This window comes from Fusarium pseudograminearum, chromosome 3, assembly GCF_000303195.2.
Source record: "Fusarium pseudograminearum CS3096 chromosome 3, whole genome shotgun sequence".
Lineage (NCBI taxonomy): Eukaryota > Fungi > Ascomycota > Sordariomycetes > Hypocreales > Nectriaceae > Fusarium > Fusarium pseudograminearum.
The window spans coordinates 4,272,849-4,295,654 of NC_031953.1; the positions used below are offsets into that span (position 1 = coordinate 4,272,849).

The following is a 22,806-nucleotide window of genomic DNA, read 5'->3' on the forward strand; positions in this document are numbered from 1 at the left end:
ATTCACTTGCCTGGTGCACTGTGCCCTCCAGAGGTAGACTGTACCTACCACCCCCCCGTTAGTAGTGGGGCTAGACATTTAGGTAGGCGCGCCGACACCGACCTTCAATTGAATCTCTAGGTTCTTTAGCGCGTCTAGAACCGAAGCTCATTTGGAGCTGCCTCGTGACGTAGCTGCAAGGTACAAGGTACATTCACCTACTCTTAGTTGTCGGTGGGAGCTGTCATAGCTCTGGTTTGGGCGCTCTGCTACCTTACCGAATCCTGACAACTCAACTTCGCACCCCATACCCTCGCTCTCTTTCTGGGCCTTCTCATTTCTCAGCATGATACCATTGCCATCAGTACAATGACGGACCAGTCACTGGAACCCAGCCACGACCAGGCGCGTGCTCTCGAAACTCAACAACCTGAACATGAGGCAGCACCTACATCAAGCGAACCAGTTCCGCCAACAAATAATGATACTTCCGACGATGGCGCGCACAGCTCCGAGGCCGAATCCATAAACAAAGAGGGGGATGTTAGTGCGAAAGACGTAACATCGCCAGGAAGCAACGATGGAAAGGCAAACCAAGATGGAGACCAGGACAAAGAAGGCGGAGAGGAAGATGATAACGACGAGGAAGACGAGGAAGACGATGATGATGATGAAGAAGAAGACGATGACGACGAGGAAGAAGACGACGATGACGATGAGGACGATGACGAAGAACCAAAACTCAAGTATGCTCGGTTGACTCAACACCTTAATGGAGTATATCGAAACGGCGACGCAACTAGCGCGTTCCTTGTCGCTGGAGATAAGATGGTAGGCTCGATATCTGTTAAAATCCAACATTGTACTGACTCTAAGATAGATTGTTGGAACGCATAATGGCAATATCGTAAGTAGTGGGCACACCGCTCACCTGTCTCCCGCTAACTCTCGCCCAGCACATCGTCCAGCTCCCCATGTTCCAGTCCATGAGGGTATACCACGCACACTCTGCTTCAGTAACATCTATATCAATATCGCCATATCCACCCCCTCTCCCGACCGACACGCCAGAGACGGTGTCGAAGCATGGAGCTCACAGCAATGCCAGCATATCATCCAGCCGCCAAACCGATTCATCATCCCCTGCACCATCGAGAAGGCCTCGAGAGGTGTCTCAAATCCCACGAACGCCATCAAATGACATCTACGTTGCAACTTCTTCGTTAGACGGTAACGTTTGTGTCCAGAACTTGATCGACATGAAAGATGTTCAATTACGGAACTTTGCTCGTCCTGTACAAACGGTAGCTCTATCTCCTGAGTTTAAAACAGATCGGACTTACTTGTCAGGAGGTCTTGCTGGCCAGCTTATTCTTACTGCGGGAGGCGGCCCAGGTCGCAGTACTTCAACTACGACTGGAACTGCAGCCGCTACAGCTTCCGGCTGGCTGGGCAGTATGGGACTTGGTGGCAACGCAGGCAAAGATACTATTTTGCACTCTGGAGAAGGAACCATCAGTACCATCAAATGGTCATTGTCTGGGAAATATGTGGTCTGGTTAAACGAGCACGGCATCAAAATCATGCGATCAAAACTACATCTCGAAAGTGCAGATGCAGAAGACGCATGGAAACGAGTTGGGCACATTGATCGACCACAGACAGATGAATGGGAAACCATGGCCAGTGTATGGAAAGGTCGTGTTGAATGGATTGATGAACAGGCTGTCGAAGTGGACGAAACCGACCAGAGCGCTACTGAAAAGAGCAGTTCCCCAGCTACAGAAAAGCTGAAAGGACATGCTCTAGCAAGCAAGAAGGGCATCGAGCGATTGCTCGTAGGCTGGGGTGGTACAATATGGATTATACACGTCCATCCTGGGGGTGTTGGTGTTGGTCGGCACGCTGGAGAGAAGACCATTGGGCGTGCTGAGATTGTCAAGATGTAAGTTTGGGCCTGGCCTTGCTATGCCGAGTAAAAGCTAACTTGAACCAGACTCCGCATGGATTGCATTATTTCCGGCATTTCGCTATATACTCAAAATCTCTTGTTGGTACTCGCATACTGTCTACCAGAAGATGACGAAGACGAAGGTGCTGTTTCTGTTTCAAATTCACCAGATAAAAGGCACAAATCCAACTCTTCTACCGGAAGCCAACCATCAGGCGGCCTTCCCCGTCGGCAAAATAACCAACCGCCAGAACTGCGTCTCATTGATCTCAACTCTCAAGCAGAAGCGGACAAGGACAGCCTGAGCGTCAGTCGTTATGAGAGGTTATCGTCGGGTGATTATCATTTGGGAGTTTTGCCTGCACGCAACGCCGCATCCGCAATTGCTTCTTCTCGAGGTGCTCTGGAGGCAATAGCTGGAATTGGCACGGATATGTGGAATGCGGCCATCAATCCTCGCTCCCTCTTCAGCTCTGGGGCAAGTATCCGTAGCCGTGGAAGCGGTGATGATTCCAGCATAAGAGGGAGTACAGCAGGAACGATTCGGCCTGGGACAAGCAGAGGCCTCTCACCAACAGTTCATTCAGGTCTCATAAAGCCTGGCGTAAAGATCTTCATACATAGTCCGTATGACTGCATCCTCGCAACCAGGCGAGACTTGAGTGATCATTTGGGATGGCTCTTGGAGCGTCAACAGTACCAGCGTGCGTGGGAGTTGCTCGACGAACACCCAGAGATCATGGCTCCAGCTGGCGAGAGAGCCAACGATAACACTCCCCCCACTCCGACACTAAATCAGGAGGCCAGTGATGAGTTCAACGATGACGAGTCTGTCATCGATTCGCAGGTAAGGGACTTCTATTCCTCGGCAGAGAAGGAAAAGCGTCGCATCGGAGAGCTCTGGATCCAGGAACTCATCGAAGAGAACGATTGGGTATCTGCAGGCAAGATCTGCGGACAAGTGCTCAAGACACCAGACAGATGGGAGAAATGGGTTTGGACGTTTGCCGGCGCAAAGAGGTTTGATGCAATCACAAACTATATCCCCACAAAGCCTATGCACCCACCACTTCCTTCAACCATATACGAAGTTGTGCTCGGCTATTACATTCAGCACGACAAACCGAGATTCAGGGAACTTTTGGATCGTTGGTCTCCCGAACTGTTTGATGTCAAGACTATCACGACGGCATTGGAAAACCAGCTCAATTACCGGGACGTGCGTGAAGACAGCATTGATGATGGTGAGAGGGGGCGAGACTGGAAAATTGTGATGGAGAGCTTAGCGAGATTACACGAGGCCAGCGGACGATATCGTGAGGCTCTCAAATGCTATATCAAACTTCATGACGCGGACTCGGCCTTCAGGTTGATTAGGGACAACCATCTTGCCGAAGCTGTTGAGGACGATATCCCCAGCTTTATTGGTCTTCGAGTGCCGCCCGGTAAGCTTGACCACATGACAGCAGAGGAGCTCGAACTAGCAACATCTGAAGCCATAATTCTGCTCGTTGATGAAGCTCAGCATGGTCTTCTACGCCCCGACGTGGTTGTGGAGCAGCTTCTTGCCCAGAAGCTCAATCTGTACATATACTTCTACTTCAGAGGTCTGTGGAGAGGCGAAGGTATCCAAGAGCATGGAGGAGAGAATGTAGACCGGCTTGTTATGGACAGTCAATCATTGGTGGACAGCTTCTCAGATTTAGCGGTCCACCTCTTTGCGACCTTTGACCGGTCGTTGCTTATGGAGTACCTGAAAACATCAGTCTCATACACATTCGAAAAGGTAAGTTGAGGGCTGAATCAAAACTCTGATCCATGTGCTAATTTAGTCCAGGCTGTTCAAGAATGTGAGAACTTCTCATACTACGATGAGCTTGTGTTCCTATACTCCAAGACCGGACAAATGAAGCGCGCTCTTTACCTCATCATTGATCGTCTGAAGAATGTTCACAAGGCCATTGAGTTTGCCAAGGAACAAGACGATCCGGACCTGTGGGAGGATCTCCTCAAATACAGCATGGACAAACCCAGCTTCATTCGAGGTCTCCTCGAGCAAGTCGGAACAGCCATCAACCCAATCACTGTGGTGAAACGAATTCCTGAAGGGCTCGAGATCGAGGGGCTCAGGGAGGGGCTCACGCATATGATGAAGGAACACGAGATTCAATATAGCATTAGCTCTGGAGTCGCACGAGTCCTTCGCAGCGAGGTGGCCACAGCCCAGACCGAGCTCCGGGCTGGCCAACGGAAAGGCATCAAGTTTGAAGTAGTTCAGCAGGATCCAGAACATGTGGATATTGAAGTCAAAGATGTCCCCACGGATCCTGAAAACCCTGAGCGGAACGCTTCTCACCCGTCTACAAAGCATGACCACCGGGTGCCGAAACCAGGGCATTGCGCAAGATGCCACGAGCCTTTCACCGAGTACGAGATGGAGACGCTAGTAGGGTATGCATGTGGCCATGTATTCCATGTAAGCCATCTGTTGGAGATGCTGCACGGGAACAAGAAGATGGACATTGATCTTGGCAATGGATCTGAAGAAGGAAGTCGGTACTCTGTGCACATGAAGGTGATGAGAGCACGTTTGTTGAAAGACAAGATGAGGGGAGGTTGTCCTGTGTGTCACGTTAAAGAATGAGTATATGAGATTTCTAGTTGAGGCGTCTATGCACTGACGGTGTATAAAGAGATGGTCATTTTATACATAGCGCATTAGTCTGGAAAGTTTCACGGCGCATATAGGTATCCAGTAGAATGAATGAATAAAGACAGGTCATGCATGGGTGAACAGCGAATTCTTTTCAGAGTACCTAAGTACAACTCGTATTATGATCCTCCACTCGGTTCCGAAATGCCAAAACCACAATCCTGTACCATCAATCTACTACTTCCTTGAGCTCAAACCAACGACCACTTAGTGATATACCATGTCAAGGCATCCAACACTATTTCCTTCTCACCAGTGCGGAAGAAATGTTCGAGTATAAGTCAGTGCGACGAATGCATGGAAAGCATGATCTAGAGGCTGTTTAGAAGATGGCAACGAAAACGATGCCAACGAGGCCAAGGATGGCGCCGGGAATGAGATGCTTGGCAGCTGCAGAGGCAGTGACGGTGGGGGTGCCAGTAGGAGTGACACCATCGGTCTCCTCGGCGTCAGTGCCGGTGGCGGTTCCAGAGACGGCCGTGTCGTAGACAGTCTCAGAGTCCGTGACGACAGTAGCAGTAGCAGTGTCGCCGACAGCGGCAGAGGGCTCACTGTAGAGAGTGGTGAGGATGGTTGGGTTACCAGACACATCGGTGGTGCTGATGAGAGAAGGCAGAGGCACAACTTCACCACCCTCGGAAGGGATCGCACCGGAAGGGTTGACAACAGAAGGGTTGACAACGGAAGGGTTAGCACCGGGGACGGAGCCATGCTCAGCAGAGGCTGCGGAGTCAGAAACACCAGCGGGAGGAGCGTAGTTGGTCTCAGAAGCGCCAGGAGCCACGGAGGAGACAATGGCCGAAGCGATAGGGACAGAGGAAGCGGGAACATCCTCAGTGCCAGACGAGACACCCTGGCCGTGGTAGGTGGTCTGCTCGCCGCCAGCAGGAACCGAGGGCTGTTCTCCAGGGGGGCCGGAGGGAACATCGGTAGTAGCAGGGGGAGGCTGCATGGACTCGCCCTCGGCGGAGGTGATGTCAACGCACTTGGTCTCATGGACGATAGAGCAGACGGTCATGGAGTGAATGACGGTGCCTAGTCTGTCAGTATGTTCAATAAAATGAGCGAGAGATGGAGGAGTAGCATACCGTCAGAAATGGCGGCGCCATACTCATGAGTGTAGGGGGTCTCGGTCTCGGTGTGAGCGGCTGAATAGATATTAGTATAGGCAGGATAATGAAGATATTTCGGGGTCACGAACACATACACGGGACACTCTCTCCCTGGGTGCCGGTAGCGGCAGCGAGAGTAGCGCAGAGGGCCAGAATGCTGGCGAGAGCCTTGAGCTTGTAGACAGCCATCGCGAAGGTGAGAGATCTGTTTGGGGAGGTTAGCGAGCGGCTCTTTGTGTCGGTAATGAATACAGGAGAGCGATGCCAGAGTAAAAGAGAAGGGAGAACATGGGGAAGGAAGATATGTTTGAGTGTCAAGTGGTGGATGGTGGCAGTGGTAGTGGTGTAGCGGGCGCATGTGAAGAATCAGAAGCACCAGCGACAGATCACAAGCCCTCGCAAAGCAGAAGAATGAAGAGCAAAGGGGAGCGAATACTCACAGATTTATTATCTGAAGATGATGTAGCGAAGGCGGTTGTGGAATACAAAGTGATAATGCAAGACTGTGAAGAGATGCACGATCGATGTAGAGAGGAAGAAGAGGTGGGAGAGGAGAAGGGTGAGGAGGAGAAGGAAAGAAATAGTAGAAAAACAAACGACGGGAAGATTCTATTTCTACTTCTGCCCGGCAACCTAAGGCAGGTCGCCGTAAACAATTTCCCAGGCGCAGAGTCGGTGAATGGTTTGCCTGTTCCTGACGGCCGTTTGGCAGTGGCAGCAGAAAACTGATTGAACTTTTGGTTTCAAGGGGCAACGGTTCAACAATAATGAATATGAATAGGGAATATTTTACTCACTCAGTGAGAGAACCTAGCAACAGCCGTTGGTTGGTGGTACTGGTCCCCGTTGCACCAGACGTTGTGTTGAGGCATCCCATTTTTGGTGCTTGCCCCTGAGATGGAGAGTCGAGTTGTCCAACAGAGGCCATTTAGAGGATGCATAGATTTAATAGCACAACATTTAATATACTTCTTTCTCCTTTCTTGTTTTAGCATTCTTTTCCTTATGTCCTGGCACGATTGCAGCTGGATAGAGGTTTTGATATTGCTCAGTGTGCTTCAACACCAAGAATCAATCTCCAGCCATGGCTAGGTAGAATCTTCTACTTGCCTTGGAGAATATACAGGCAGAACAATACAGCCCTTGCTTGGTCTCTTCAACAATGGCTATCTCGACTATCCTCCGCCTCGGTCTGCATCCTTGCATCTTCATGTCTAATTACTCTTACCACTGAATTGTCTCCTTGAAAGTGCGATACTGCGGGTCCTGCACCACGTTACAACCGCAGCGGCATCTCGCATTTCTGTACACTACACAGCATAAGTCATATCTGTAAGAGATAGATTGATCTGCATATCCCTACCAGTATCTCATACCCTATTACCTGCCCTTCCGTCCGTCCAGACCCAACATCTCTGTTGAGCAACACTGCAAGTCTCCTCGCTCAGCATAAATACGATGCGTGCACCAGATTTCAAAGTAATCTCAGTTGAATACGCTGTGCTCTTGTCTCTACAACACGTGTCTGAGCAGTGCGCTTGTGCCATGTCACTCGCCTGTGCCTCAGAGTGAATACCCGATGAGGGACAGACCGTCTCCGAGAAGAGTCAGGCAAACTGACTGGACTAATAAAGGGGGAGAGCTTGAGGATTGTCTAAGCGAGTCTGCCGGTTCTCATAATAAAACGGTATGTCTCAGGGTCCTTTGCGTTCCCACAAGAGATGCCCTTGTATACAGAAATCCGAAGAAGAACAGTGGCTAGCACATTGATTGTCATCCAATAAATGCTCTTGATGTAGCTTTGTGTTGAGCCCTTGTGTAACTTGAGTGGTTAGTATTCGAGGAGAGGACTTTTGGCTTTGACGTATGATTTTGAAATCAATTTTTGAAAGATGTAGTTTTGTGTATCAGTTGGGGTTCTCATTACGTGCTGTTCATTAACCCGTATGTGTGAACACAATGCACCACCACATCACTTTTGTTTCATGCTGTCATTCTAATTCAATGAAATCGATAGGTGGTGAGAATTTGAGGTATCGTGTGCTGGGAAATAATAAATCAAAACAAAGAGTGGTAGCTAATGTCATAAACGTTCATGGCTGCGGATGATATTGGAGTTGGTTTGTTATAGGGTAAGAAAAAGGCAAAAGTTGCAAAAAGAGGATATTTGATGGAATCTAACCACCTGCAATGGACGAACAGGGAATCGAACCCTGGACCACTCCCAGATTATTCGGTCGAATTATGCTAAGGGAGTATTATACCACTAAACCATTCGCCCGGAATTGTTGAAAGCTTTGGCGGTATTGGGTAACATGTCCGCCGTTTGCAATGCCCTGCACTGCCGTCTGTTGATGGAACCGCTGATAATAAAAATAAATAAAAAAGAATTATAAATAAAAGATGAACCCAATGGTATAAGAGACCCCAGAAATGTCATAAAATCATAAGTCTGAATCATTTAGCCCTCGAATAGCTGTTTCAGCCGGCGCAAATACCCAGTGGTAGATAGCACAGTTGCTATAAGAACGAGATAGCATAGCACCATGACTAGACGAGTCATGATATCAGGAAGGACCATCAAAAGTACTGCGAGGCAAAGTCCACTCATGGAGAATGCGCTGATTAGCGTCCGTAGAGGCACAAGTGGAGCAGGCGCTGATTGATCACTTCCGGGAGCATTCGTTCTTGGTCCTTGCGACAAGGCAACTAGATCGGGTGCTCTAAGAAACCTCGTTTCCTCTTCGACTAGGACTTGCCGGTTGTCAAGATAATTTCTGTAGGCTTGAACATCATTGCTTGTCGGTGCTGGTAGCTTCTGCATTTCTTCAAGAGAGACTACCAAGTGTCCTGGGACGATTAGATGAATATACGTAATGTGCTTGAGCGATACTTACTATACCGGCGAAGAACATTGTCGATCTTGTCCATTAGCCGATTTCTACTCCGGTGAATATCATGATTGGAAGCCCGCTCTTCTCGCCCGGAGACAGCCATGTGCCCGCCATGGCGTGTAGTAATAGAGTCCAACCGTATAAGCTCTTCTTCATACGCTCCTAGTTGATCTTGTAAATATAGAAGGGCTCGGTGGTTGAGCCAATCGAATTTCCGATACAGTGGCCTTAGTCGTGGATCGCATTGGCCTGATAGTCTGGCTGCTATCTCCGCATATCCGTCGAGAGCCTCAATTGGCAGATCATCGTTCTGCGCAGCCATGTCTTCTTGTGTTTCAGAGTATGCTGGGTCGTATGACTGATTCTGGCTGTGGTAGGCAGGCTCCAATGCCAAAGTTCTCTGATTTGAGAAAGCAAGTCTGGATGGATAATGGTGATCTATGTGCGGCAAGCCCGGCTGTTGCGGTGTGAAAGGTTCTTGGGGAGGATAGCCAGCAGGAGTATGCGCTGGCCCCCAAACTGGATAAGCTAAAGGACTGGTAGGGGACTGAGGGTAATTGGCAACGGCGACAGCTGAAGGTGCATATCCAGCTGCCTGTGCCTGGCGACCGTTGAGTGGACTCTTGAAATAGCCCGCTTCTGGGGAAGACTGGAACGCGTCATGGGCCACAGCGTTCGGGTCGGGTCCGGAGAATGACATACTGGAAGGTCGATGTGCTCCTTTGCTTCTAGGGTTTCTGGTTTCTCTCATATTCTTGCTCCTATTGCCGGTCTGTTTGGAGGTAGCTGCATTATCACTGGATGTAAGCTGCGTAACAGTGCGTTGGACGTTGGAGGGGGTGTGATCCGTCTTAGATGACGAGCTGGTCGGCGTTAAACGCTGAGTTCCGCCCTCACTCGGTGACTGGCTGGCATTCTCTTCGCAGTCTTCAACAGTGGACTGGTGGGATAGAGCCTTTTGTATCGACGCGCCCTCGGCTGAAGACCAAGATGGCCTGTTTCGAGCCTGAGCCCTGTCGCTCATTCTGAATTTGCGCAAAGTAAACGAATTGCCTTTTTGGTTTCAGGGTTCTTCTTTGCAGATTTGTCGATTTCTTGGATCTCAGATCCTAAAAGAACTCTCGATTCTCGAGCGATTGATGACAGAAGTGAGTTTATCAATGAAACCTTGTACGATGGTGTTCAACTATACACACGGATGATGCAGTGTATATTGCCGAGTGTAAGCTTGTTGTTCGCCAGGTTTTCAGCAACGGAGCATATTGAGCGTCTCGGCCTCAGCGGCAACTCACTACATATGGCCAAGATATGCCGAATATAGTGTTGGACTGTACCGTAACACCGGGAGCCGATGTTGGATTCCGTGAGCAACCGCAAAATATGTCAACCTTAAGGGAAGAGTAAGATCTGACGTGACGGTTTGGAAGCCGAGGTAAGACAAAGAAAGATTCCGATAACTTTGACTGGATATAAAGTATGAAGGATTGCGGGGGTTGAGAAGCGTAAGTGCACGATGGAGAAATCAAGACTTCTTGAAACACGTATGGAAAAGGTATAAGCTAGCGATGGTATTGTTGGAGAAGAAGAAGACGATGACGATGTAGCTAACTTATCGTCCATAATCGAAAGTCCGCCTGATTGATTGCCTTGTTTCAAGAAACAATAGCGCCAACAGGTGAGCCGCAGAACTCGTCTGAGCACTTGAACTCATTGGGGTAGAGAGGGAGAAGATGGTGGGGGAGTGAAGGAAGAAAGGAGCGTGGGTAGTATCAGCGACAACTCAAGGCTTGTATTGTATTGCATGTGAGATTGGAAGGGAGCCCCGGATGGTGTTGGTAAGCTCCGTCATGTCATGTCATGTCATTCAAGCATGCAACAGCCCCAGAAACAAGGTATACAATGTATACAATGTATAAAATAAGCAGTACAATATCAAACACGGGGGGGTTGAGCCTGGACCTGATGTATTTCGTACTTTATTGAGAAAGCTGCCAGGAATGATCCTATACAAAGGAAGGAAATTAGTCAGGTAATGATCTGCTATAGAGATAATAATTGGATAGTAGTGAGATCACCAATACTGATATAACTTGATGAAGGAATGTCAACGTCAAAAGTAGAGAGGATTTAAGTGTTGATAGTAGAAAGGTACATTCTGTTAAGGCACGTGATACGCTCACTCCAGAACAATCATCACCAATATCGTCGCAGCCCCACCACAGCTATGAAAACGAGCATAGGAAAGATTCGAGATTCTCCAAAGACCAATTGAGTTGGTTGGAGTTGAGGTCACAACATAAACAACGCTTTGTCTTGTTACAATGAAGGGCATATAATCAGCCTCAATTGTGCTGCCAGGTCATAGCGCATCGCATTACTACTGCAACCCTCTTGCTCTTGAGCTACACACCACCAGATTTCTATGCCGATTGCGCTCCCTTACAATCACACCTATCCTGTCCTACCATTGAGATCAAGCCAAGCTCAAACACTTTTAAATTGAGCTGTCATAATCACCAAATTCTCAACGCCTGAATAAAACATCCGCTCTTCTCATCATAATGTCACGCATACCAACTTCGATCCTCAGCAAGTACTTGCTGAAAGGTCAAATACCACGGCAAGGCTGTATCGGTACACGCCATATATCCAGACATCTTGCATTGAATTCAACCGCTGCATCTATCGCCCACACAACCAGACATTTGCACACCTCGCCTGAAGCTATCACGCCACCTCCCGTACAGCCAACTCCTCTGCGTAAGCAGCTGAAGGATGAGGCAAAGAAAGCAAAGAAGCAGGGCAAGAAGAAGACAAAGGGCGACTCTCAAACAGTAGATGGCTGGGAGTTGACCGTTGGTATCGAAATCCACGCCCAGCTGAACACTGCCCACAAACTATTTTCGCCGGCTATTACGTCTTTCAACGACGAGCCAAACAGCCATGTTGCACTTTTCGACGTTGCCATGCCTGGCAGCCAGCCTCTGTTCCAAAAAGAGACTCTTATTCCTGCCCTCCGTGCAGCCCTATCCCTGAATTGCGAAGTCCAGGAAGTCAGTCGATTTGATCGAAAACACTACTTCTGGTGGGATCAACCTTCAGGATATCAAATCACTCAGTACTATGAACCTTTCGCTAAGAACGGTCACATTACTCTTCTTGCTCGCGACGGAATTTCTCCTCAAGATGGGGAAAGTGTGACTATCGGAATTAAGCAGGTTCAGCTCGAACAGGATACAGCAAAGACGCTGGCCCAGACTGACAAGGTCCAGTGGCTCGACTTCAACCGTGTAGGCGTGCCTCTGATTGAAATCATCACAGAGCCTGAACTCCATCATCCCCGCACTGCTGCTGTTCTTGTGCGAAAGATCCAGATGCTGCTAAACACCGTCGATGCTTGTGTATCAGGCATGGAGACGGGTGGTCTGCGAGCCGACGTCAATGTTTCTGTTCGCAGAACTGATGGATCCAACCCATCACTTGGTACGAGAACCGAAATCAAGAATCTGAGCACCATCAAGGCAGTTGAAGACGCCATCATTTCCGAGCGTGACCGACAAATTCGTGAATTAGAAGCTGGACGGTCTATCCCTAGTGAGACCCGCGGTTGGTCTATTGGATCTACGGAAACGCGGCGCCTTCGTGGAAAAGAGGGCGAGGTCGACTACCGGTATATGCCTGACCCTGACATTGCGCCTCTGGTTATTGGAAACGACCTGGTTGGCCACTTACGACAGTCATTGGCTGTGACACCTGATTCGGAACTGGACACCCTGATCGCTCAATTTGGACTCACGGCCAAGGATGCACTGTCACTGATTAACCTTGAAAATGGCTCGCGTGTACAGTATTACTACAAGGTGCTCTACTCAATCCAAGAAAAACTCGCGGAAGACATGGATGAAGCCGAGATGCCAGAGTTCAAGAGTTACTCTGCCGTGGTCGGTAATTGGATTATTCACGAGTTGGGTCGGCTTACCACTTACAAGGCTGGACCGCTCGCAGCCCGAGACCTAGCATTCACGCCGGAAGGCGATTGTGAGCAGGTTCCTGATTCTGATCTCTCTCAGCTTCTTTATCACCTGATACGCAAGCAAATCACGGGCAAAGTGGCCAAGGAGCTCTTGTTCGCCATCTACCTCAAGGAGATTGAGGGAGGAGTCACTCAGGCTATTGAAGACAACGACCTGTGGTTCAAGGAGATATCAATGGAGGAATATGAGCAACTAGCCGATGAGGCTATGGAAGGCGAGGATAAAATATTGCAAGAGTTTGCCAACTCTGAACAATTCCCTCAGGGCAAACTCATGTTTCTTGTGGGCAAGATGATGCGTCTTGGACCCACCGAACGTATCGTCCCTGCGAATGCTGAGCGTGTCATGAGAGCAAAGGTTGAGACTTTACGGAGGACGTGATTCACTTCACCGGCAAGCGGGAATGTTACAGTCACTTATAGCACAACCATTCTTCTTGTCCACTGAAGCATCCGCATAGCGACATCGTGTCACCGAACTATTAACCCAAGCTGGCGCTTTCCACAGCTAAAGATAGTTGCCCCGTCCGACAATGAGGCTTTTGCCGAGCATCACTGGTGTGACCAGTCAGTGGGTTCTCTTGCGCACTGAGGCACAGAGTAGCAAACATGGATCGATTGATAAATGGCCACTGCACATGTCTTGAATAAACAAATCTTTCTCTTTCCAAAGTACCCCCAAAATCAAGTTTGTTTACAACAGGCCTTGTTGCATTTGGAACAAAAATCTCGTCGAAATTGACAAACTCATGTCTATTGTTCTCCCAACTCACGTTGGGCTCCCCCCTGACAAGGACAGAGACGACGTCCCACGAACAATGATAACCAGTCATGGCTCAATATTTAAGACAGCAATCCCGAACGATCAAGAAAATGACAATAATGGTATAAAGACAGAAACAGTATGGGAGACGATGAATCCATATACAAGAACAAGTCAAGATAGTGCGTCGATTGCTACTCCTTCAAGTCGACGAACGAGGATTGCAGGAACTCCAGATACTACTACTCAAAACAACACGCAACACCCTACGGCCAGTCCTCTTAACAGTCAGAACCCCGATTCTCTTGCAGGAGCAATTCACGACTCCCGCGGCTGGTCAGACGGAGATATCGCCGCAGTTGTTCTTGGTGTTATCTTTTGCTTGATCGCAATAGCACTGGCAGTATGGTTCTTTATCTATAAAAAGCGCAGAAGCCCGACGATCCATCGAGTCACTCCCCTACAAACTCCAATCTCTAGCCCTTCGCCTCCAAGTTCACCATTGCCAACCCCTCCTCCTATTGCAGAGTTGAGCTGTCAGGGTGACCAAACATCCAATATGGCGAGTTCGTGGGTCAGTTATGGTGACCGTGTGCGTTCGCCAACACCTCAACCTGCGGTAGCAGAGGTGAAGAGCTTCACTCGTGCATGGCAGAAGCCGCGGGTTTACACTGTTACTGGCGGACGTGTCGCAGAACTCCAGGGCTCAAAGCCGTCGGCAAGTCTTGATGGTGGTGGGGACGATGGTATATCGCCTATCTCATCAATGTCAAGAGCTGAATCATCTCGAGTTGGTCGTCGCGTCGTGAGCCCGATGCTTTTGACATCGAGGTTCAGCTCGTTATCATCTAGGACCGACCCAGGTGAAGAACGGGAGGAGAGTCCAAGGAGGGGGCTTTGATGATATTTTGTACGTCAATCATCAACAGACTGGCTTCCTGCTCGAAAAGGGGCTGGCCTAATTTCGGTGTTTCTGTGAGGGTGAGACGATGGGATCTTGTGCTACAACCCAGAATAGGGGGTGGAGGCGGACAGTGAAACTTGTGAAAGCTCACTCACTCAGGAGTTGTTACATGCTGTGAAATGCTTTACGTAGCTAGATTAGGTACCTAGCCTTAGATAATTTGCTCCAATAGGATGCTCCAAGGGAACCCACAAGACTATGAACAACGCAGTGGGCATCACGGATGTTAAGAAGGCAACTCGGTTGTATGTAACTGTATGTTTTATATCATTTAATATGGCAAACAAATATGCTTCGTAAACGCCGCATGCCCGTAACAGGGCTCCATATCCGCATCTGCACAAATTTTTATTACACAAATATGGATAGCCAATAATCAATACCATCAAACTCCAGGCTCCTTACGTGCTAAGACACGATGTTGTTCCCCAACAAAGAAGAAAGGATCGCAAGCAAATCAAGGTATGTTCTCACCAACCCCATGTTGCCTCGTCCACGAGATGGGTCTGTCACTATTCTGACCTTCCGTTATGCCCATGGCCATGAGCATGGCTTGCCAACACTTCGTTGTCGTACTTCCCAGGTTGAAAGGCATAATTCAGGTTCTCTCTGTCCTTCAAGAACATATCGACTCTCTCGTCCTTTGACCTGCCGGCAGCAATCGTGTTTCGACGTGCAACCTGCTGTCCAATGGCAAGATTCGACTGTGCCTTCATTTCCATAAGGTCGGCGCCATACTGCTCTGCTCTGCTCATCTGAGCGAAGGCACCTATCATGCACATGACAACAACGATTGTGGCGAACAAACCATTGGACATGTGCCCAGTGTCCCTAACCCTGCCGTCGCGAGCATCGTACCAACGCTCCCAGTCTTCCCACGTAGCATTATTCGCAGCAGATCCAGCCTTGTGGCGCCAGGCACGGTCGGCGCTGCGGACAGTTTCATTGAGTGTCTGGGGCTTACCACCGGTCCAGCCTAGACCGTGGACATCATAGAGTTGGCGCTTCGAGGGGTCGCTGAGGAGGTCATTGGCAGCAACGATGAGGCGATAGCGTTCTAATCGAATGGCATGGGGGATGTTATCAATATCGGAAGTATGGCTGTGTCTGTCGGGATGGTAGACTTTGACAAGCTGGTAAAATCGATGCTTTGTATATGGGGCGTCACTCTTCATGGAGAAGATCTCGTAGGGAGAAGGATAACTATGCTTGGGCCATTGGGGGACCTCATTATGGCTGAAGCTGCCTCTCTGGTCGCTATTTACTGTGGCATATCGCCTATGTCGTTCTGTCGAGCAAGTCGCTGCTGGAGCATAGCTAGTTCGTACCCCTCTAGATGACGTTATAGATCGTAGAGGTGGGAGACTTGAGACGGCGGGGAAAGCATGACAAGAGCTGAAAAGGACGGCAGTTTTGTGAAGCGGCATGACGGTGGCTATAGTTGGCGCAAGCTCAGAGGCATTGAAAACATGTTCAGCGCCGCGAGCCTGGGAGATTTTAGATATCACGGGTTGAGCATGTTAGAGCAGGAAATGATAGTGAAAGGCGGCAGATGTTTGAGCGGCGGCGTATCACGCGCAGCGAATGAGGATGCGCATCATGCCCGCATATTCGGAGCTCAGCTGTAACCCCACAAAAGGTGCATGGCAGGGATTATCTAAAACCCCGGCCGAGAACGGAGATTCAGCGCCATAGCCACGGTCACGAGACCCAAGTGTTTCTTCACCGGACAGTTCACCTCGGTGAGACATTCTGCCAAAATATCCCTGCTTCGATCTGCCGACATGCCGAGACACCCCTGTTTCTAAAGACAGAACCGTTCAGATAAATCCGTCCAAACTACCATTGAGTTTCTTGACTCATCGCTACCGGGTAAATCTGCTGCAAAGCTAAAGAAGAAACATCGACTTGAATCATAACAATACGTTCTAAAGAAGGGTACATCTTGCCGACATATCCGTCTTAATAGATATTTGGAATTGGGGCATATGTAGTATTCCTGAGTTATTCGGTGCTCTTACTAAACATAGCCGAGCTTCCATTTAAGCGATACCGAGGATGATGGCATACTGTTACCATTATCAAAACTACCAGGGTGATATCCATCGGGAATAACGGCGCACCGCTAACGCTATCGTCATTAGAGGCGCTGGCCTAATCATAGATTTAGTCAAGGTTCACGAATATCTTCCTTTTTAGTTAATCCCATTTATGCTTCTCCTCACTCAACTCATATCCGACTCCGCGATTGGGGTAAAAAGGCAAAATAATGTTCGTCACCCATGGGGAAGATCCCGTCCGGAGATCGTCCAGACATACGGTACCTGGACACGGCATTTCATATGCCGTGAGCCAATGAGACCATCTACTATTCGAACATGACTCTGGATAGCTTCCTTTTCCCACGTTCATTAGCTCAGACAGATGCCCCCCCAGAGCGGAACTCTTCCGACGGGGATGACAATCACTCCACTCTCTCACGACACAATTTGATCATCGACTCCACCGCAAGCTTTTCTCTGTGGTTACTAAAGCTTCTAGGGTGGCTTTCACGTTGTAATATCTCCGGGCCTACAGCTGCTCCCCGCTGATTTGTGTTGAGGCTCAACGGTGCTAGACAGGACCAGGATGTGTTCCTCCCGGCTTGGCCAGTGCCTCAATGTCGGCTCTTGCTTGTCAGATTATACAGAGCATGATCCCGGACTGATGGTATCTCAAACCGACGGAAAGTTCCTCGGTTAGCTAACAAGACATGGTTCAGGCTATCTGATTTGAAATCTTTGCATCTACTTGACTCAAAAGTAGCCAACCATTGCCACACCTTGCACATCACCAACTGTTTAACTCATGACGACTGGATCTGATCCTGGATGTGGGATCCGCTTCGTCTAAAGCAACCCCGAACTCGCTACATCCGCGTGCCGACATATCCATATCCTCCCAGGATGCTCTGCTTGCAAAGGTCACATCATGCCTTATTCGGAACCTCCACATAGCTATTCTCCACGCCCATCCTCGGCCCTTTGGTGTCGTTCCTGTTCAAGTCATGTTAGCGTCGTGGGTCGTTGAGCTCAGATGATGGATAGATCAACATTTAGAATATCAGTTTTCAGTCTATTGCTGATCCTGCAGCACCAAAGTAACTCTCTCGGCTGGGGGGACATAACAACCTAAAGACCGATTAATTGGATGCCCGCCTCTTCGTCATGCGAGATAGAATACGGGGTAAGTCCCTTACTCAGTTGCATTAACATAAAAAAAAGCTTTGGACCCTAAGTGGGTTGATAAAGATATTACTCCAGGTTTTTGTATTTAAACTTGTCCCTCCTCTCGCGAGTGATATAGTCTATTACTACTTGTTCTTCATCCATCCCACAACCAAGACTTGAACAAGATGTCTTCCAGTACTCCTCCATCCCACGGGGCAACTACCCCTACACAATATACCGACAAGGAAGACGGTGGCCATTATCATTGCAACCATCCTCACCACTACTATGAAGAACGAAACAAGAACGTCCAGAAGCCTCACCAGTCCATGGTGTCGCAGGTCTACAACCCTTCGTTCTTCAAAGTTGCCAACCCTGGTCCTCTTGGTTTGATCAGTTTCGCTTTAACTACCTTTGTTCTCGGTCTCTACCAGTGCGGTGCTGGGTAAGTTGTTTACAAACCTATATACATTATATACTAACCTTTCTATAAAGACTTCCCGGATCCAACCCCTTTGGCGGTATTGGCCCCGACCAAGCCATCTTCGGCCTGGCTGTCTTTTTCGGTGGCATCGCGCAGTTCTTCGCAGGTCTCATGGAATTCCGTGTGGGCAACACTTTCGGTACCACTGTCCATTGCTCCTACGGTGCTTTCTGGCTAGCCTTTGCCATGTTCTTCGTCCCTGATCTTGCAATCAAGGATGCATACAAGGGTGACGACCGCGCATACAGCTTTGCACTGGGCATCTTCTTGATCCTATGGTGCTTCCTCACCCTCATCTTCTTCATAGCCGCTCTCAAGACGAACATTGCCATTCTGGTTGTGCTTGGCTTTTTGTTCCTCGCCTTCCTCTTCCTCAGCATGGCTCAGTTCTTACAGACCAGTCACCCTATTGCGGCGATTCGAATCAACAAGACAGGTGGTGCGTTCTCGGTCATTTGCGCCGCAGCAGCGTTTTACGCGGGAGCCGCAGGCATCATGACCGAGGATACGACATGGGTTCGTTTCCCTCTTGGCGAAATCGATGTCAAGCCTAGGAAGGCCAACATCGCTTAGGACGCGGGTGGAGCTTGCCTTATTCCTGAGGGAAGGGTGGTATGATCAAATAGTGAATTAATGCAATGGCATGGTATGTATGTTAATGATTTGATTGAGAACTGGACCTAGTATTCATCTAATAGCCAGATATGAGTAATAATGAGAATAGTTCCAATGGATTAAGAATAGTCAAAAGTTTTAGAGAACAATGAATGACGTCAGACATATGCCATAATCAAATATGAGGACGTATGTCTTACACTATAGATTGAATGCTTTATGTTTTGTTAAGAATCGTGTCATCATGAAGTAAAATTGATTGCGAAATAGTGTCGAATGAAAAAAAATTAATGCATTATGATTGATCGCCTAATCGTGAGATGCATGGCTTGTAATTGTACAACAGACCGTCATTAGGTCTGACATTCGTTATTTCCCTTCTCGATCTTGACAAGCTGAAGCATTTCTTCGCTTACAACTTGTGCTTAGCCTCCTCGGCGGCACCCTTTGCCTTGCCCTTAGCTTGCTCAGCAGCGCCCTTGGCCTCGCCCTTGAGCTCCTCGGTCTTGCCAGCAGCCTCACCCTTTACCTCTTGAGCCTTAGCAGCAGCATCTCCCTTGAGCTCTTGGGTCTTTTTGGTAACGGTGGCAGCAGCCTCCTCTGGAAATAATTGTTAGTAATGAAGTTATTAGTGCAAGGTGGACCGATGACTTACGTCCAGCCTCAATGCCATCGACAATCTTGTCGCTCACAACACGGTCGACCTTTTGAGCAGTGTCCTTGACAGCATCGGTAGCAGTTCGCTGCAGGGCGAAGCTAGTGGTGAATGTTCGGGGAGCTTGGAAAGCGATGACGCGAGGAGCGAGAGCCGCACGGCGGATGACGTTCTTGGTGAGGAAAGACATGGTGGTGATGGGTTGTTGTGTTGGTGGGAAAGGTTGATTTGTTCGTGATTGCTTAGAAGAGAGAGAGAGATTGTCAATTGATAAAACTGAATATGAGCATGAGTAGAATGAACAATTGGAAGGAGAAAAGGAAAGCTCTTGTAACTTATGTCTTGACGCTGAGAGCTTGTCATAGCTGCATGATGTCACTCGCGGGGAAAGAGCTCCCTGTTGCGGTGCGACCAAGCACGTGAAGGGAGTAATGATGACGCAGTGAGGCTTGAAGAAATGGGGGGAAAGTGTTCATGTCGGAAGGAGCTTGCCTACTTTCTGCCTCTATGTTTAATATCATCATCGAGATATTATGCAGGCGATCGCCGAGCTCTTGTGGGGAAAATACTAAAGTTTATACTAAATGGCTGAGCGTTAGTGCTAATGGCAGGTAACATCAAGATCTAACTACCTTTTTCAATTGCCAAAGCTTAATGGAGATCACCAGGTACTCTATAGTGGTCGAATGAGACCTAATATTAGCTGAACACCATCTCTTGTTGAATTCAATGCGTTACTCGACAATGGAGATGGCTTCATGTAAAGATTATATTATTGTGAAATTTCAAGTCTAATAAAACTTCAAGATTTCTATGTACAACATCTCGTCATAACTCATCATTCAATCGTTATCATAACGAATCCAAATCTCGCAGATAATCATCTCATGAACCCTTCTTTACACTACCCCTAGACCACATATCATCAGATGTCGCGACGCTTCTTTCTCCCTCTATTATCTCTTCCTGTTGAAGCTCACGACTGGGACTTCCCAATTGCAGGGTGTCAGACCCTCGAATCTTGAATTCTTGTCTTCCAGGCCGTGATAGTGGGCCATCGCATTTGTCGTCAGTCTCGTTGTCATCATCGATAACGCATTCATCTGCAGATGTCCCCACTCGACCGTTTATAACGTTATCGATACGTAACCTTGGTGGACCCGAGTTAAGTCTCATGCCGTTCTTGGGAGGTCCAGCTGCATGCAGTCAGTAAAAAGGACAGCTTGAACAAGTTCATGAGTTGGTACTTACACAGCAAGAGATCAAACAGCTTGACAATGACGGGTCCCCAAACAGTGACCGCAATGATCTGTCCATATGACCATCTGTTGGCTGCAAAGCTCTCCGCATTGATGACTTTTGTGAGGGAAATCATATACAAAATGTTAATAACGAGATACGCAACTTCGAGAATGCGCCAGAACCATATCTTGATAAAAAGCCCTCGTCGCTGTTTACCCCAACGAGGCCATCGACCAAGACGATACGACCCAAATTGGACGTGCTTGGTGAGGTGATGCTTCCGAAGCGTCCAAGCCAGTTGATCAGCTACCAAGGCGACGATAGCAATAGTGTCAAGAATGAGAAACGTCATCTTGTACAACAGAGGATGAGGAAAGAAGCTGAAACCCTGACCGTCGATACCTTGAGTTGCAGCACAATACGTTCTCGGACTTGGGTTGAAGCCACATGCTTTGATTTCATTTTGGCCTTTGAACAGGGCAAAGGCATCCTTGAAATATATCTTCTGCGATGTTGCCACAATGGCGAGAAGATACTCCATGAAGAATCCCAAGAATGTGTGCCAGTTACGAATGCCTTCATGATGAAGACAAATCTGGATGAGGAACATGGGCAGAATACCATTCTGACTGACATGGTAGGCAATAGCACCGTTCACGACAATTTCGCCCCAGAATGTACCCTCTTGAGAGTTAACAACAATGGCAAGAATAGATGCAATCTGCACAGCAAAGACGAACCAACACTGTGCTTCTTGAAATTCGACCAAAGTGGTTGCAATGGCTATGCTCGTGCGTGACAGGCCACCAGAGTCGCGCCAGATCATGCTCTCAATCCGGGTCAGGCTGCGCTTCAGACGATAGGGCTTGGGCTCTGATTTGCGGCGACTGGTGTCTTGTGTGATGGTGACCCAAAGGGTGAAGCCTTTGAGAAGTAGGTATAAAGTCGCAGCAAAGCATACTTGAAGAACGTACGAAATGAGAACCTACACACCCTTATATTAGTAAAGGGTCAGCGACAGGGGTTACTTTGACATACACCCGGCCCAAAGATATCTGGGTTGACTTCCGCTGGCAATTCGGGGCAAAATTCATCCAAAGCTTCGAATATCTCTTCAGGGGTTGACTCCCCGTACGAGAGGCGGTCGATTGAACGGTTGCAGGGTTTGCTTAGGCCGTCATTCTCGCACGAATCCTGGGCGCAAGCAATGAGAGACTTGAGCACCGGTCGTCCATCAAACTCGGCCAAGGTACCAGAGCCCATCACAGCACTGGCATTTCGTTCCGTCTCTTCGCTGACATAGTAAGGTCCCGACTCTTGAGTCCAATGCGATGCTGCAGCCAAGGCAGCACAGTTGTAAAAGGTTTCCAGTGAGCTGAAGAATAGATTCGAGCTGTTGCAGGCGCGGGTGCAGTCAGCTACACCGTCAATCTGGCATCCCGAGCTGAATAGGAAAATTTCTTGGCCTCCATCTAGGTTGGTGGCGAAAAGTTCTTTAAAGGTGAGTCCTGAATCGACATCGTCGGAACCTGAGCCGAGACCGGCGATGTCGAGAAAGGGGAAGAAATCCGAGGTGCCGTCGATACTTCTACGAACAAGGACGGTGAGAGGCGTGTCAGAGGCTGCAGTTGAAGGTAATGATGACCAGGCGGCTGAAGTCGTCGTCGATAAAGATTGCACAACGGGCGTTGATGCCATTGCGAAAGACGTTAGTCAGCCCGGTATATTGGTCCTCCGCACAAACAACAAGACTAGCAGCGTTCGAGAGGCGAGTCCATTCTCTTGGGCGGTCTCTTTGTTTATATCCCCTGATGCGACATGACATGCCACGTCCTTTTATCCAAATGAAAATCGGAAGATCAAGAAAGAACGAAGGGGAAAGAGAAATAGATCTACAAAAAGTTGGGGGAGGTTGAAGAAAGAGAGGATCCAACTCAATGGGTCGCTGGCTAGGATATGCGCTCACTAGTTCATCTTGTGCAGGCTTGGCACGTTTTCCCTAATAGGCAATTGTGAAGCTTGTTTGGTGGCTTAGTGAGCTTATTAGCTTATTTGAATCGTGAGATTATTGACTATTCGCAGTATAAAGATGCTCGTGAGGTTACAATGGGTTTGGTAACACCAAAAGTGACTGAAAACACTAAAAGAATATGGTTATTTACCGGCAACCAAAGCCGTTGTCGAATCAAGTT

At 48.6% G+C, this 22,806-nt stretch overlaps 9 protein-coding genes across 9 annotated transcripts, besides 4 other annotated features; 4 read left to right on the forward strand and 5 right to left on the reverse strand.

The window, feature by feature from the left end:
• Nucleotides 1-348: 348 nt before the first annotated feature.
• FPSE_04230 (uncharacterized protein) lies at nucleotides 349-4,621 on the forward strand (the record flags this gene model as incomplete). Its single annotated transcript, XM_009257348.1, has 6 exons — nucleotides 349-810; nucleotides 860-886; nucleotides 936-1,924; nucleotides 1,976-3,716; nucleotides 3,768-4,553; nucleotides 4,592-4,621. 6 exons carry the CDS (start codon nucleotides 349-351, stop codon nucleotides 4,619-4,621), a joined length of 4,035 nt encoding a protein of 1,344 aa, XP_009255623.1.
• Nucleotides 577-710: a microsatellite.
• Nucleotides 4,622-4,965: 344 nt separating the features above from the next.
• FPSE_04231 (uncharacterized protein) lies at nucleotides 4,966-5,944 on the reverse strand (the record flags this gene model as incomplete). Its single annotated transcript, XM_009257349.1, has 3 exons — nucleotides 4,966-5,678; nucleotides 5,732-5,791; nucleotides 5,851-5,944. 3 exons carry the CDS (start codon nucleotides 5,942-5,944, stop codon nucleotides 4,966-4,968), a joined length of 867 nt encoding a protein of 288 aa, XP_009255624.1.
• A 342-nt stretch (nucleotides 5,945-6,286) lies between these two features.
• Nucleotides 6,287-6,330: a repeat region.
• Nucleotides 6,331-8,121: 1,791 nt separating this feature from the next.
• Nucleotides 8,122-8,157: a repeat region.
• A 59-nt stretch (nucleotides 8,158-8,216) lies between these two features.
• Nucleotides 8,217-9,673, reverse strand: FPSE_04232 (uncharacterized protein; the record flags this gene model as incomplete). The annotated part of the gene is made up of 2 exons (XM_009257350.1): nucleotides 8,217-8,605; nucleotides 8,653-9,673. The coding sequence occupies 2 exons, from the start codon at nucleotides 9,671-9,673 to the stop codon at nucleotides 8,217-8,219; spliced, it is 1,410 nt and encodes a 469-aa protein (XP_009255625.1).
• Nucleotides 9,674-10,493: 820 nt separating this feature from the next.
• Nucleotides 10,494-10,513: a microsatellite.
• A 697-nt stretch (nucleotides 10,514-11,210) lies between these two features.
• FPSE_04233 (uncharacterized protein) lies at nucleotides 11,211-13,064 on the forward strand (the record flags this gene model as incomplete). Its single annotated transcript, XM_009257351.1, has 1 exon — nucleotides 11,211-13,064. The coding sequence occupies one exon, from the start codon at nucleotides 11,211-11,213 to the stop codon at nucleotides 13,062-13,064; it is 1,854 nt and encodes a 617-aa protein (XP_009255626.1).
• Nucleotides 13,065-14,004: 940 nt separating this feature from the next.
• Nucleotides 14,005-14,407, forward strand: FPSE_04234 (uncharacterized protein; the record flags this gene model as incomplete). Its single annotated transcript, XM_009257352.1, has 2 exons — nucleotides 14,005-14,250; nucleotides 14,375-14,407. 2 exons carry the CDS (start codon nucleotides 14,005-14,007, stop codon nucleotides 14,405-14,407), a joined length of 279 nt encoding a protein of 92 aa, XP_009255627.1.
• Nucleotides 14,408-14,921: 514 nt separating this feature from the next.
• Nucleotides 14,922-15,836, reverse strand: FPSE_04235 (uncharacterized protein; the record flags this gene model as incomplete). Its single annotated transcript, XM_009257353.1, has 1 exon — nucleotides 14,922-15,836. One exon carries the CDS (start codon nucleotides 15,834-15,836, stop codon nucleotides 14,922-14,924), a length of 915 nt encoding a protein of 304 aa, XP_009255628.1.
• Nucleotides 15,837-17,803: 1,967 nt separating this feature from the next.
• On the forward strand, nucleotides 17,804-18,675 carry FPSE_04236 (uncharacterized protein; the record flags this gene model as incomplete). The annotated part of the gene is made up of 2 exons (XM_009257354.1): nucleotides 17,804-18,063; nucleotides 18,114-18,675. The coding sequence occupies 2 exons, from the start codon at nucleotides 17,804-17,806 to the stop codon at nucleotides 18,673-18,675; spliced, it is 822 nt and encodes a 273-aa protein (XP_009255629.1).
• Nucleotides 18,676-19,129: 454 nt separating this feature from the next.
• Nucleotides 19,130-19,562, reverse strand: FPSE_04237 (uncharacterized protein; the record flags this gene model as incomplete). The annotated part of the gene is made up of 2 exons (XM_009257355.1): nucleotides 19,130-19,317; nucleotides 19,373-19,562. 2 exons carry the CDS (start codon nucleotides 19,560-19,562, stop codon nucleotides 19,130-19,132), a joined length of 378 nt encoding a protein of 125 aa, XP_009255630.1.
• A 695-nt stretch (nucleotides 19,563-20,257) lies between these two features.
• FPSE_04238 (uncharacterized protein) lies at nucleotides 20,258-22,312 on the reverse strand (the record flags this gene model as incomplete). The annotated part of the gene is made up of 3 exons (XM_009257356.1): nucleotides 20,258-20,568; nucleotides 20,624-21,599; nucleotides 21,653-22,312. The coding sequence occupies 3 exons, from the start codon at nucleotides 22,310-22,312 to the stop codon at nucleotides 20,258-20,260; spliced, it is 1,947 nt and encodes a 648-aa protein (XP_009255631.1).
• Nucleotides 22,313-22,806: the final 494 nt, after the last annotated feature.